This window comes from Cricetulus griseus, chromosome 3, assembly GCF_003668045.3.
Source record: "Cricetulus griseus strain 17A/GY chromosome 3, alternate assembly CriGri-PICRH-1.0, whole genome shotgun sequence".
In the NCBI taxonomy this organism is placed as follows: domain Eukaryota; kingdom Metazoa; phylum Chordata; class Mammalia; order Rodentia; family Cricetidae; genus Cricetulus; species Cricetulus griseus.
Window position 1 is genome coordinate 222,622,914 of NC_048596.1, and position 12,254 is coordinate 222,635,167.

Consider the following 12,254-nt stretch of genomic DNA (forward strand, 5'->3'; position numbering starts at 1 on the left):
GTAATTGTGGTTCATGGTGGCTCTCTCTAGCAGCCACCAAGAGAAGATGTCTCTCAACTGATAAGCACAAAGTGGAACTGGGTTGTCTTTATCAACCACAGGCTCTCCAAGCTTTGATCTAAGATTGGCTCTGTTCAAGGCACTTGACTGCTCTTGGACAAACTCCTCTTTACATACACTCCTGCTATGTAAAACTGAGGTCTGTTTGAACTCCATCTCATTAAAATCCTAAGAGCATCTGCAGAGACATCCTAATGAAATGATACATATGTCCACAAAGAAACCTGAACATACTGAGGACCTGTTCTTCATGACCATTTCCCACACAGTCCGAGTCTCTAAAATAAACAATGTCATCCTCTCCTTTTCCCATTACTGAAAGCGGTCCTCAGTGAGGCCTGGTCATTTTCCTCAATTCCTTTAGCTGGTCAGTGGCACAGTTGAGATTTCCATCTCTGGGGTACTTAAAGTGATATGTGGTATATTTTCATACACACAAATAAATGCAAAGTAAATAAATGCAAAGAGTAAATAAATGCAAAGACCTTGGGGTTCTGGCTGTAGTAGTGGTCATTTTGCATTACCAACAACAACAAAAAAGGCCATACAGCTCAATACACAGATGACATTTTATGGGGCTTTTGCTCATCCCCAAAGTGTTATATTATTCCTACTAGGCAATCAATATTTGAAAACTATTCATTTATATCTCAAGAGAGGAGACACTATACAAACCAAGTCAGAAGTTTTTAGCAACTATCTCTAAATCTGGGGAGAGTTATTACTGGTTAGGAAAGAAAAACAGAAATGTGCAATATGTACAGCTAAAAAAATAGCAGAGAACTAAGAAATGTTTCTGGGTAACTGGGAAGTTCACACTAACCTAGGCAATAAAACAGCTGCTTAGACTGACTTAACTGTCTATGTTAAGAAAATCATATACACTTCCAACTGGGACATTTCCAAATTATTTATCCAAATACTATCACCCATGAAAATATTTTAAAAGTAATAAAATAATAAAGAAATGAACTGATGGATATTTCTTTGTATCAAAATAATCTATAGGAGATAAAGTTATACAAACATCCATAGGAAGAGAAAACATGAAAAACCATTTATTAGCGTAACCTACCCACCAATTATTCTGCACATAGTTGGCAAGCAGAAGTCTGAGCCTCATTAATACATAATCAAATTCACTGTCTACATTTTGATCTTCAACAACAATCCTCTCAGTCACAGGATTCAATAATATGGTGTCCAAGCATCTACTTATGAAGGTCATGGAGATGGCCTAACATTCTGGGAGATTTCTAATATTCAACTCTATTAAATACAGAACAGGATGATACTGACAATGACATTCTTAAACTGAAGTACTTATGTAGTGAGAAAGATAATTTCACCTTAAATTTTAAAAATAGGTTTATAAGTCATCTCTAGCTGATATTTTCACTTCCTCCCTGTCTTGGAAATCCTAGGTGTTTACAGATTACAGGGACAACCTAATGGAGGTGGCAATGTCACCATCTAACTCCAGTAATACTTTCTTTTTTGTGTGTCTGTCATGAATCCCAAGTTCAGTCACAAGTGAATGTAACCATCCACCAGACAGAGAGAGGGGAAGGAATGGAGTCCACAGTCGCCATCTGCTTTCCTCCCCCAGCATCTCTGGGAATGAAGATGGGGGTGGGAGTCTCTCCTAGAGATGAAAGCAAAGTGTCCCTTATACATGGCCCATGGAAGTGTCTTTAGGCAACATTTGGCTCTGGCACTTGAGACAGCCATAGAGGCACAGTGAAACAGTAGATTCAGCAGCCACAGGATGGGCCTGCTCGGGTCTGAAGATGCCTGTGTGCCCTGCATGGGGTGATCTTTGCTTTCCAGGGCTCTACAGACAGTGTCATTTCTCACTGCCTCACGCAGCCCACAACATCCATTTGTTTAGGTGCTGGTGTTCACACCCCCTCAACACTCATCAAACAAGGTACTTACAGCTGCATGACCAAGTACAGGTGATTCGGACTTTCATAAATGTCTTCCAGGGCAACAATGTTTTCATGCTTAATCCTAAAAGTGAAAAAGAAAGCATACACACAATGGTAAGGATAATTATACTTGAAAAAGGTCATGACAGGGAAAGAAAGGGACATGATAGAATCCCAACTCCTTAATAAGACATTGAAGACCCTCCAGCACATGTTACAAACTTACTTCTCAACCTATTACTCCCTCAGTCCCTTCTCTCCATCATTCCTAAGGCCTTAGAAGCCCCAGCTAATAACACTGGATTGAATGCTGTTGCTGAACATGTGTGCGATGGACTAAATCTCTCAATACTGTACTTTCTCACAGAGCTGAACGTCAAGTGGCTGAACGTCCTGGGTAGCACACAACTTCTTTCTGCTGTCTGAATGCAGGGACTGCATTCCAGTCTAAAGAGCCATCCATGTGTGTGCCCACCCCTTCTGGCAGCCAGTATACCTCAAGGAACAGTTTCATGGCCATGTCCATGAATCCAGTGTAGGCAAAGGAAAGCCAGGCTGACCACCTCACTGGAGTTCACATTAATCCCACCAGAAAATTCAGTTTCCCAAATGAACTAACGAGGAAAGCGAATGTCTTCTCAAATTGTAAAAACAAGACATGTTCAAGTCATCTCTCTCTGGATAGTCAGATTTTTTATTTCCTCTTTCTCCTGATATGCCCTGGTATTAGTGAATTATAAGGATAATCTCATGTCCAAGAATGAACAAAATCAGTTCTCAACAGGCAACCCTTGAATCTTCTGGGGATTTGGCACAAATGCAAATTCTCAGGATCTGGCTGGATAATACAAAACCAGGGCAGAGCCCAACAATCTGCATTTTAAGACCCCCCAGACCGTGTGAAAGACAATGGGATTAGACTAGTAATTTTCAAACTTCAGTGCATAAAAGTGTCCCCTAGGGATCTGGTGACAAGGCAGATTTTGATCTAGTGGGTTCAGGGTAGGGACTTAGCATCTATATTTCTCACCAAGATTTGGATCCTGCCAGCTAAGGACCACACCGAGCATCAAAGTCTCCAACAAAAGCAGCCCAAGAAGGAAACAGATTCATTCTAGCTCTTAGAGCTATCCACAAGGAGCAGTTTCTGCTCAGAATGTCAAGCTCAATATTTATTTAATGCATATGAGGGAAGAACCATTTCATTCCTCAATGAGCTAATTAGCTCTTACCACATGCCTTTTGCTGACACCCATGATGAACCATTTAAAGACAAGATGGAACATGCTGACTCTTGTGAGCCCCTTGAAAGCAGATTCGCACGACTCATTTGTTTCCCCTCTTGTGCCTGTAACAGACCTGTTTAATAAATATTTGCTTAATGAATGGATGGGTGATGTTTAAAGGTCATAGCCACCAAACAACAAGAAACAACATTCCATATGTAGTTTATGAAAATGGAGGGATTGTTTCCCCAAGTATCAGATGGCTTCCTTTGCAAAAAGAAAGCTAAAGGGTGCAACGAACAAGAGGGTTCTTTTGATTAGAGTTGAAAGAAGAGAAGATAATTAGCGAAGAGTGGCAATGCTTTGCTTTTATTTCTACAGCTCTTATTAGTTAATGTGGTTGTTTGTGGGAGCTTAAAATCATTACACTAAATTCACATTTCGCAGGCCTCCCATGCAGGGCGCCTACTTATCTGACAGTAATAGTCACTGTACAAGTGAAGCAAAATAGTATCAGCAATGAGTTATACCACCACATCAAATAAAACATGCTACCAAAGAAACAACCAGAGCTTAAATGGGGACTACCAAGATCTTAGATATTTGTAGAATTGTCATTATTGGCTATAAATGAAGGAATATGATCAAAGAAAGTGTGTATTGTGTTCATTTTTCCCTTCACACAAGAGCATAAATATTTCCACTTAGTCACATTAGTTTGGGATGTCAGGGCCGTCAGGGCCTAGATTTATAGGAAACTGAGATGAATGGGACCACATGGAGGTCTGCTAAAGAGAATAATGCAGTCATAGTTATCTCCAAACTCTAGCAAATAACACACACTTTTAAAAGTATAAATATATTCCAGATGCTGCATTGTTATTCATATGGGGTGTGTCTTTTTAAAAAAAACATTTGCTTTTACTTTTTAAAATAAATGTAAAATATATACACTGTGGAGAGAGAATGACCATCACAGAGTGTGGATGATTTTCCGGCTTCGGAGTTGCTGAATATACTCCTTGGCATGGTAGAATGTTGTCTTGCTTGCTTCCGGTGGGGGTCCTTCCACCAGCTTCACAAAATAGTGGCAATAGACCTTCTCCATGATACCAAAGTGACCTTGGTCATGGTAATGGAGACGCTTCAGGCACTGGCCTCTACCTGAGGTAAACTCAGCTACATATAAGTTGGATCTGAATTCCACTGCCATGTCTTGTGCTTCTAAGAGTAACTCTGTAATTATTTGAGCCCCCTTTTTATCATTGAACTCCAACTGAACCAAAGCCTGATCGATGGACATGCCTCGTATCAATTTTGCCAGATACCACATATTGTCTTTGCTGTATTTTATTTGTCTCCTACAATGGTAAATTTCTGCTGGTCTCTGGGCCTCACCAGGCAGTTGTGGTGGGTAAACAATATTCTTCTTCTTCTCCCATCTTCCAGAAATGTCAAGAGAAGCACTTGTGTGGATACATGATTGGGGTAAAACTCGCAGCGTCTGCATTGCCCAGATCCTCAGGTTAGGTACCCACAGTACACCCACCTCTCTCAGCAATTTGGCAGCCATGTCTGGCTCTACGGAAGCCCTGTCCCTGGGGCTGGACTCTTTTTTATTTATTTATTTTTATTTTATTAGTTCAAGTTAGGAACAAGCTTGCTTCAGATGTCAATCCCTTCTCCCTCCCCTCCCCTTTCCGCCAACATCCCACCTGCCCCTAGCCATCCCCCCTCCACTCCCCAGGCAGGGTAGGGCCCTCAAAAGGGGCTCCCCAAAGTCTACCACATCATCCTGGGCCAAGCCTAGGCCCTACTCCATGTGTCCAGGTCAAGAGAGCATCCCTTCACAAGGGATGGGCTCTCAAAATCCCTTCTTTTTTTAAGACCTTACATATTTAATACAGTGCGTTATCTCTGTACAAATGGAAAAAATTTAAGTTCAACATTTCTAGACCAATATGGCTGTTAATTTTTGTACAATGCCAACACGGCACACTGGGATACTTTTTTCCAAAGTTAACATCACAGCTAAAGTTTCCAAAATTTATATATATATATATATATATATATATATATATATATAAAAAAAGACCAATAATAGCAGTATGTTATGCATCAATGGGGCTGGACTCTTATGTTTTGATGTGCTGAATCTTATCACACCTGGCCTTAGAAATTGGCACCGATGATCCTGGCAATCTTTGGAAGTTGAACCAAGAAGGCTGTTTGGGCCCAAGAATTCAGTCATTCAACTGTTAATAATCATGTCACTGTATACAAAGATTCAACTGTGTACAAAGCATTAGCCCAGCCCAAAAAGCAGGCTATAATAAAGGTCACACTGCCTAACTTGGGTGTGTAGGACAGAGAAAATGTAATGTCTTAACTGAATGCTGACAGGATATTAATTTTTGTATCCATTGGAATACTCCAGAGAGGAACCATAGATGGTAGGGCTAAACCAAAATGAAAATGGCTGAGAAGATATTATTTTATGAACTATCCTCTTGACTAGTCAATGAGTCAAGCAATGGCGCAAATTGTCCCTAACTGGGTTTCTGTTACATATCTGGACGAATTCAGGAGGGAAAAAAAGGTTTTATCTTCAAAAAGCTTGTCTCAATGGAGCAAACCATGAACAACTGGGCATTAAATGCCAAACTTAGAATTGTATTTAAGGTTACAGAAAAATAGGTCCTGTGTGGGTCAGAATTATGGCAAAGATCTCAAGAAAATTTCAAGGCTGAGTTGTGATGGCTAGTGTTTGAATAAGCATACTTGAGTGATTTCAAATAATCCTAAAATGGCCTCTTCAAAGTCTCTTAAGAAAAGTGATTTAATTAACTTGGAGCCGTTAGAATGTGGTAAAAGGAAACATTCTGGTGTCCTACGTTTGCTTTTAATCACTTACTCCTTGCCCAGACTCCTTATGATAGAGACAGATTAAACTTATCAGTTTCAAATTTATAGGTTAGCTTTACAAAACACCAGACTAATATCCATCTATTTCTGAGGCAAGGGCAGGGTCTGTGCCACAAATGCCAACCACAACTGAGTCCCTTCTTTCCCTTATTCATTCAACAGGTATGTGCTGGGAACCTACCACGTGCCAGGCACAGTTACTGGCATTAGGAATTTAGTGGTGGACAATGAGGATGTCTCAGCCCCAGGGAGCAGACAAAGGCTACAAACTCCCAAGGAGTCTGCTATTCACTAGAATTTAGCATTCATGTCACTAATCACCACTTTTGGGAACAAAGAGATTAAACCCACAGTATCTTCCTGAAGACCGGTGAGGTTCATAATGCCCCATTCTAGCTTTTTCTTTGTGTCATTGATCCATCGACTTCCATCGACTATCTTACAATACAGTTGCTATGTCTCTTTCCACACCACTGGCATTCATTTGACCAGACTGTTTTTCAAGCAAAAGTAATGCCCCATGTGTGAAATACAGTTATTAAGAGCAGGGCATTAAGTAATAGGGAAACTATTATTCGACATGAGCTAGACTTATGCATATGCAAATAAATGGTAACATAACGTTCTTGTTTTCATCAGCTGAGTAAGTATTCACATATAAGAAGGTGAGTTCTATGTAGGCAGGGAATTTTAATGATTTCAGTCACCACTGTCTCCCTCATGCCAAAGAAGGGTGTGACACCAAATGTATTTAATAGACATATATTGAATAGATGAATGAAAATGAGAGTCCATTAAGTCTACTCGTTTTTACCAAATCAGATTTCCTTTCTTATCCAGGCTTGGTCTTTTGAAGTTAAAGTTTTTACCTTTCACTTTGATGTTGCCGTAGTTTGTGCACTTCTGGGGAATGAACCCAGTATCTTGATCATGGTGGGCAATTGTTTTACCACTGAGCAATATCTCTATCCCTAGCTCTGCTGAATTAAGTATTTTTGGGATCCATGCAGCGCTTTAGACAACCATGGTATTCTAAATCTTGATTCACTCATCTGTTATATTTATTACTCTTCCCAGCTTTGGGCCATTTGATTTTTTGGTAAGTACCCAGGCATCACTCCTTTTGAAATTCCTACTTAAAACTTGAAATAGCAAAGTTGTGGAATCACAAGAGACTCCCCACCAAGATAAATGACATTGATCAACTGACTTTTATTGCCATTTAATTTAAAACTCCAGAGTAGCATCATTTTGCCACTTATTCATGAAACAATCTGAAACTTGGCCCAAATGACATTTCTCTCCATGCTATATGCCATGCAAGACGATTTAAAAGAGAAATGGGGTGTCTGGGAAGATTCGTTCTTAGCAAACCCACGATTGCTCCTAGCAACCACTACAGTCTTTACTAAATGATCACAAACCATCTGCTTAATTTCCTGTTCCAGAATGTCACCATGCATTGAGGTCCAGCTTCTCAGTCTATAGATTTCAGATTCTACCATTGTACGTTTACAAACCTGACAATGTCTCTGATATTGTTTTCCTAAACATGTCAATTGTGATTCTTTTGTAATAAGTGTAATTTCCTCAGTCCCCTGGGACATAACAAACCTAAATTTAGCAATGAATGAGTTTCATCATTTTCTTTTGAGCCTACTCAAAGCGCTATCTTATTACACCATTTATTGAGCTTCAAATGTGTGTCATGTATGTGCATTGGTTTTTGTTGGTGCTGAGAATTGAACCCAAGGTCTCCAGCATGCTACCATTCACTTATACCACCACGCCCTAGGGGTTTCTAAATATTTAATTTAATATTAACAATTTTACAGAGTAGAAATTATTTTTCTCACTTTTAAAGGTAGAGGCAAACATCTAGGAGGTCAAGTATTCAAGGTGATATAACTCATAATTAGCGTTGTTGAAATTTGATCTAAGTCTGTTCTTACAATGAAACCCATATTAAAGCTCTTCACATAACTTTGTACTGTGTACTGGTCTCATCTGGGAAGACAGAATCTCAATCAAAAACATGTCCCCATTATATTGGCTTGTAGGCAAATCTGTGGAAAATTTTCTTGATTACTGGTCAAAATGGAAAGGACCAGCCTGGGTAGGTGGACCTGGGTTGTACAAAAAAGCAGGCTGAGGGAGCCATGTATGCAGCATTCCTCCATAGCCTCTGCTTCCATGCCTGCCTCCAAGATCCTACCTTGAGTTCCTTCCCTGACATTCTTTCATATGGACTGGGATCCAGCATGTGAGCCAAATTTCCTCCCCAAGTTTCTTTTTCATAGTATTTTTATCACAGCAACAGAAAGCAAAGTAGGACCCTAAGTTATAACAAATACATCTAATAGACTATAAGGTCAGAGTTATCTGTATAAAATGATGACACCCAAATTTGAGCTATTCGTCTGTTCTGAGGGGCACAGAGTTTTGTTGAACCACCTCAGCTTAATGAATGTTCTTAAGACACTTGTCTGTAAACCTTCTGACTGATGAAATACCAGTGGGTCAAAGAAAAACAGAGAAGATGTGTTCAAAACCAGAAAGAATAGTACAGGGTCTGAAAGTAGAAAATCACAAACACTTTCTCATGAGCTCATATCTGCTCCATCAAAATAGAGAACCAAGTGGAGGCTGTGGTTCTTCCAACTTGTATAGCTAACCCCCTATTAAGTCAACATTCTGTTTTTCCAAAGCATGGCTAAGGGGACCTTACACACATGAGGAATGTTGTTTGGAGAGTTCAAAGTGCTAAGAAATGTGCATGATTTAAAAACAATAGCATAGCTGAAGCAAGTTTAGGTGTTAAAAAGAATTTCATTTAATATTCACCATCAAGCTCAAAGTAAGCACTAGCTGACCTACCCATGTGCTGAGGGCAAATGTACTATACATCTGCATTAATGTCTCCATCACCTCAAACGATAGGCAGAAGAGATGCAAAGAAGATGGTAGGTCCAGAAACAGAAAAGTTGAATGGGAAAACAGCATATGGGTATTGAAACAGATGTCTGTCCACACTGTAACTAAAAGCCAAGCAAAAACCCAGAAGAAGCCAAGAGAACATTTCAAAATTAATTCAGGGGAAAAACCTCACAGTGCCAAATGTACACACAGGCTCGATTCCAATGCCCGGAAGCTGGAGGGAAGATCAGGACCAAAGGACAGCCATGCTTTGCACAGTCTCCTATGTACTGATATCAACATCTCCCCTCCAGCCTACTTTTTCACAGATGGAGAATCCATAAATTTTGAACTCCATGATAAATGAGGTCTGTCACATATCCACACCTACACCAACGAGAGGAAGAGAGAGAGGGAGGAGAGGAGAGGGAGGGTAGCTCAGTACTGTTTGGTTTTTTGTTTTTGGTTTTTTGGTTTTTTTCTCCATTCCATCATGATCCAATGATCTGAGGAAAAAGAAAATTGTGGAAGCAAATTATAAAGACTCTAGAGAAAGGAAAGCAAAGCAAAACCCCTTTCCTTGGTATCATACTTGCTTTCTGCTCAGGCTACACAAGCCATGTGGGTAAGAGATGGAAGCAATGTACTCAGAAAAAAACAACGGGAACAAAGCATATTATTAGAAAAGACAAGGTTGGGTTAGCGTTCCATTGCTGTGAAGAGGCACATGGCCATAGCAACTCTTATAAAAGATAACATTTAATTGGGGCTTGCTTATAGTTTCAGAGATTTAGACCATTCTCATCATGAGTATTTGCACACCGGCAGGCTACAGTAGTAGCTGAGAGCTACCTTCTGATCAGTATGGAGATGGGGGGGGGGGCTTGGTATGTGCTTTTGAAACCTCAAAGCCAAATCCCAGTGACACACTTCCTCCAACAAGACCACACCTTCTAATCCTTGTAATCCTTTCACGTAGTGCCACTCCTTGGTGACTAAGCATTCAAATATAACAGCATATAGGGACCATTCTTATTCCAATCATCACAAAAACCATCTCTCCCCAGCTAGGATTGCAGCCTCACAAGGAGCTGCACTGAGCTTCTGGTACCCTCTCATGCAGCAGTGTATTCCGGGAAAGGCCTCTCTCCTGTAAAGCTAACTACTCTGAGGCAAAGGCCAGAGTACTTCAGCACCCACCACTCTTGGTTTTTATTTTATTTATGTTTAAATTTTATTCATACATAAAAGGCATGACTCCCTGGCATGGAATTGAAGGATATTCTGGCAATACTTAGTTCTAGATAAGCATTCCTGTTTGTAAAGCAAACACTTATATTTTCCTTAAATTTAAAGGAAAAAAGCCTCTGTATTTCCTGCTTTCTTATGTCAAAAAGTTTTTTTTTCTCCTGATGAACAACCTACACAGTACAAGCTATAACTCTGAGAAAATGGGGTATTGCCTATCAGAAGAGAAAGTGATACTATCAAAAATATTTAGCAGGTATTAGCAAACTTAACTTTATAAGCTGGCATCAGGAATTTTTATAACTTAGGCAGATTCAATGATGTTATCGTCACTCAGCCTTCCACAGTAGACTTCTTATTCCCAGTCCACAGCCACCTCCTCTGGCTGGCATCCACAGTATTCCCACACACACGCTCTAGCACTCACTGGAGAGTCACCCAGACTCCCTTGAACTCTGATGCTGGCTCCTTGTTGTCCAGCATGAAGTCCAAGTCACCACCCTGACTGAAAGGCACCCATGGCTTGTTCTGCACATGTTCCCTGATCTTTCACTACTGCCCTGCACTAAAACCTTCCTAACCCTGGTCGCCGTTCTCCCACACCGCACCATGCCCAGCTATGCATGGGCTATACCTTCCCTCTGGCCACATAGAACACTCATCTTCTCTATGCCTTCTTGCTGAACTATCCTTTCAAATGCATCTTTATGAAGAACCATTTGCTAATTCCTAAGGGCTCATTTTTTGTGCCAATCTGGGTCTTTTGTCACCTTGTGGTTCATACCGCACTGTGTATATTATGTATTTGGGTGTGTGTTCTTTATATGTAGAGAAAACAAGTCTAGAAAGGTACGAATCCATCCAGTAATGGTTAACTCAGAAAATGTTAAAGCTGGAGAGGAGTTCTCACTTTACACTTTCCCTTCAACTATGTTGTATGTCTGAACCAAGAATTCAGAAAATTGATTCAAGTGACCATTTTCGCACATCTCCCAAGGGCAATACTAGCCTGTCTTCTCGGTGCACAGTGAAGGATCGGGTATTAAATCTTTCTTTTCTTCCTGAACTCAAGGGACAACAGGTTGCTACATTGTTAGATTGCTTGACTTATAAAGAGCTGTTTTTTTTTTAAGTTCTCCATCAAAACCACCAACACCTAGCACACCAAAATAGATCCATAATGCTGCACACAAAGAATCACACACTGGAGCTGGAGAGATGGTTCAGCGGTTAAGCGGCTCTGCCAGGGGACCTGGGTTAGATTCCCTGCACCCACATGGTAGCTCACAATCATCTGTAATTCCCACTTCTGGTGATTTGATGGCTTCTTTTGACGTCGGTGGGCACTAGGCAAGCAAGTGGTACACAGGCAAAACACTCACATGCATAATATAAAGTAAAATCAATTTAAATAATAAGAATCACATACTAATCAGCGTAACTGCACAAAAGGCAGGACATTAGATTGATTCTCCGTCCTGATGCATCTAACTGAAAAAAGTCCAGACACTGGACTTAAAATTTCTAACTGATTTTCCTCAATTATAAGCAAACACCAAAATATATGCTCTGATTATCTCACTATCTACTAGCAACTTTATGTGTGTTTGTATCATACATATGTATATATATACATATGCATATATATGCATACATATGCATCATAGTGTTGTCTGTAACAAATGTAGTGAGCCACTCTAGAGAAGGTCCAGAATTCAAAATTCAAATCTTAAAAACACCTCTCTTTGCTGCCAGCAGATGGCGCCATAATCAACAGGAGGCTAAAGAGTGAGGCCTATGGTACCTAGCATAGTCACAGGACCACTTAAATTTACAAGTCAACTTTGTCATAGTTGTTACTGTTTAAAGATTAAGTAAAATGTTTTAATTTTCTCTAATTGTGAAATGAGTTTTTTTTTTAATTGTTAAAAGTAAATAAAGAAGATCT

General features: G+C 40.0%; 2 protein-coding genes across 4 annotated transcripts in view; both read right to left on the reverse strand.

Moving 5' to 3' along the window:
* Window positions 1-12,254, reverse strand: part of Camk1d (calcium/calmodulin dependent protein kinase ID) — a 395,032-nt gene that overhangs the window by 133,051 nt on the left and 249,727 nt on the right. For 2 of the 3 annotated variants that reach the window (XM_027405184.2, XM_027405182.2), the window contains exon 3: window positions 1,999-2,073. The exons of the other annotated variant lie outside the window; for it this stretch is intronic. In XM_027405184.2, the coding sequence (XP_027260985.1) occupies window positions 1,999-2,073 (75 nt within the window). The remainder of the gene's footprint in view (window positions 1-1,998; window positions 2,074-12,254) is intronic. 3 annotated transcript variants of the gene reach the window in all.
* On the reverse strand, window positions 4,137-4,790 carry LOC100772702 (39S ribosomal protein L22, mitochondrial-like). The gene has a single exon (XM_035441490.1). The coding sequence runs from the start codon at window positions 4,788-4,790 to the stop codon at window positions 4,191-4,193; it is 600 nt and encodes a 199-aa protein (XP_035297381.1). The 3' UTR covers window positions 4,137-4,190.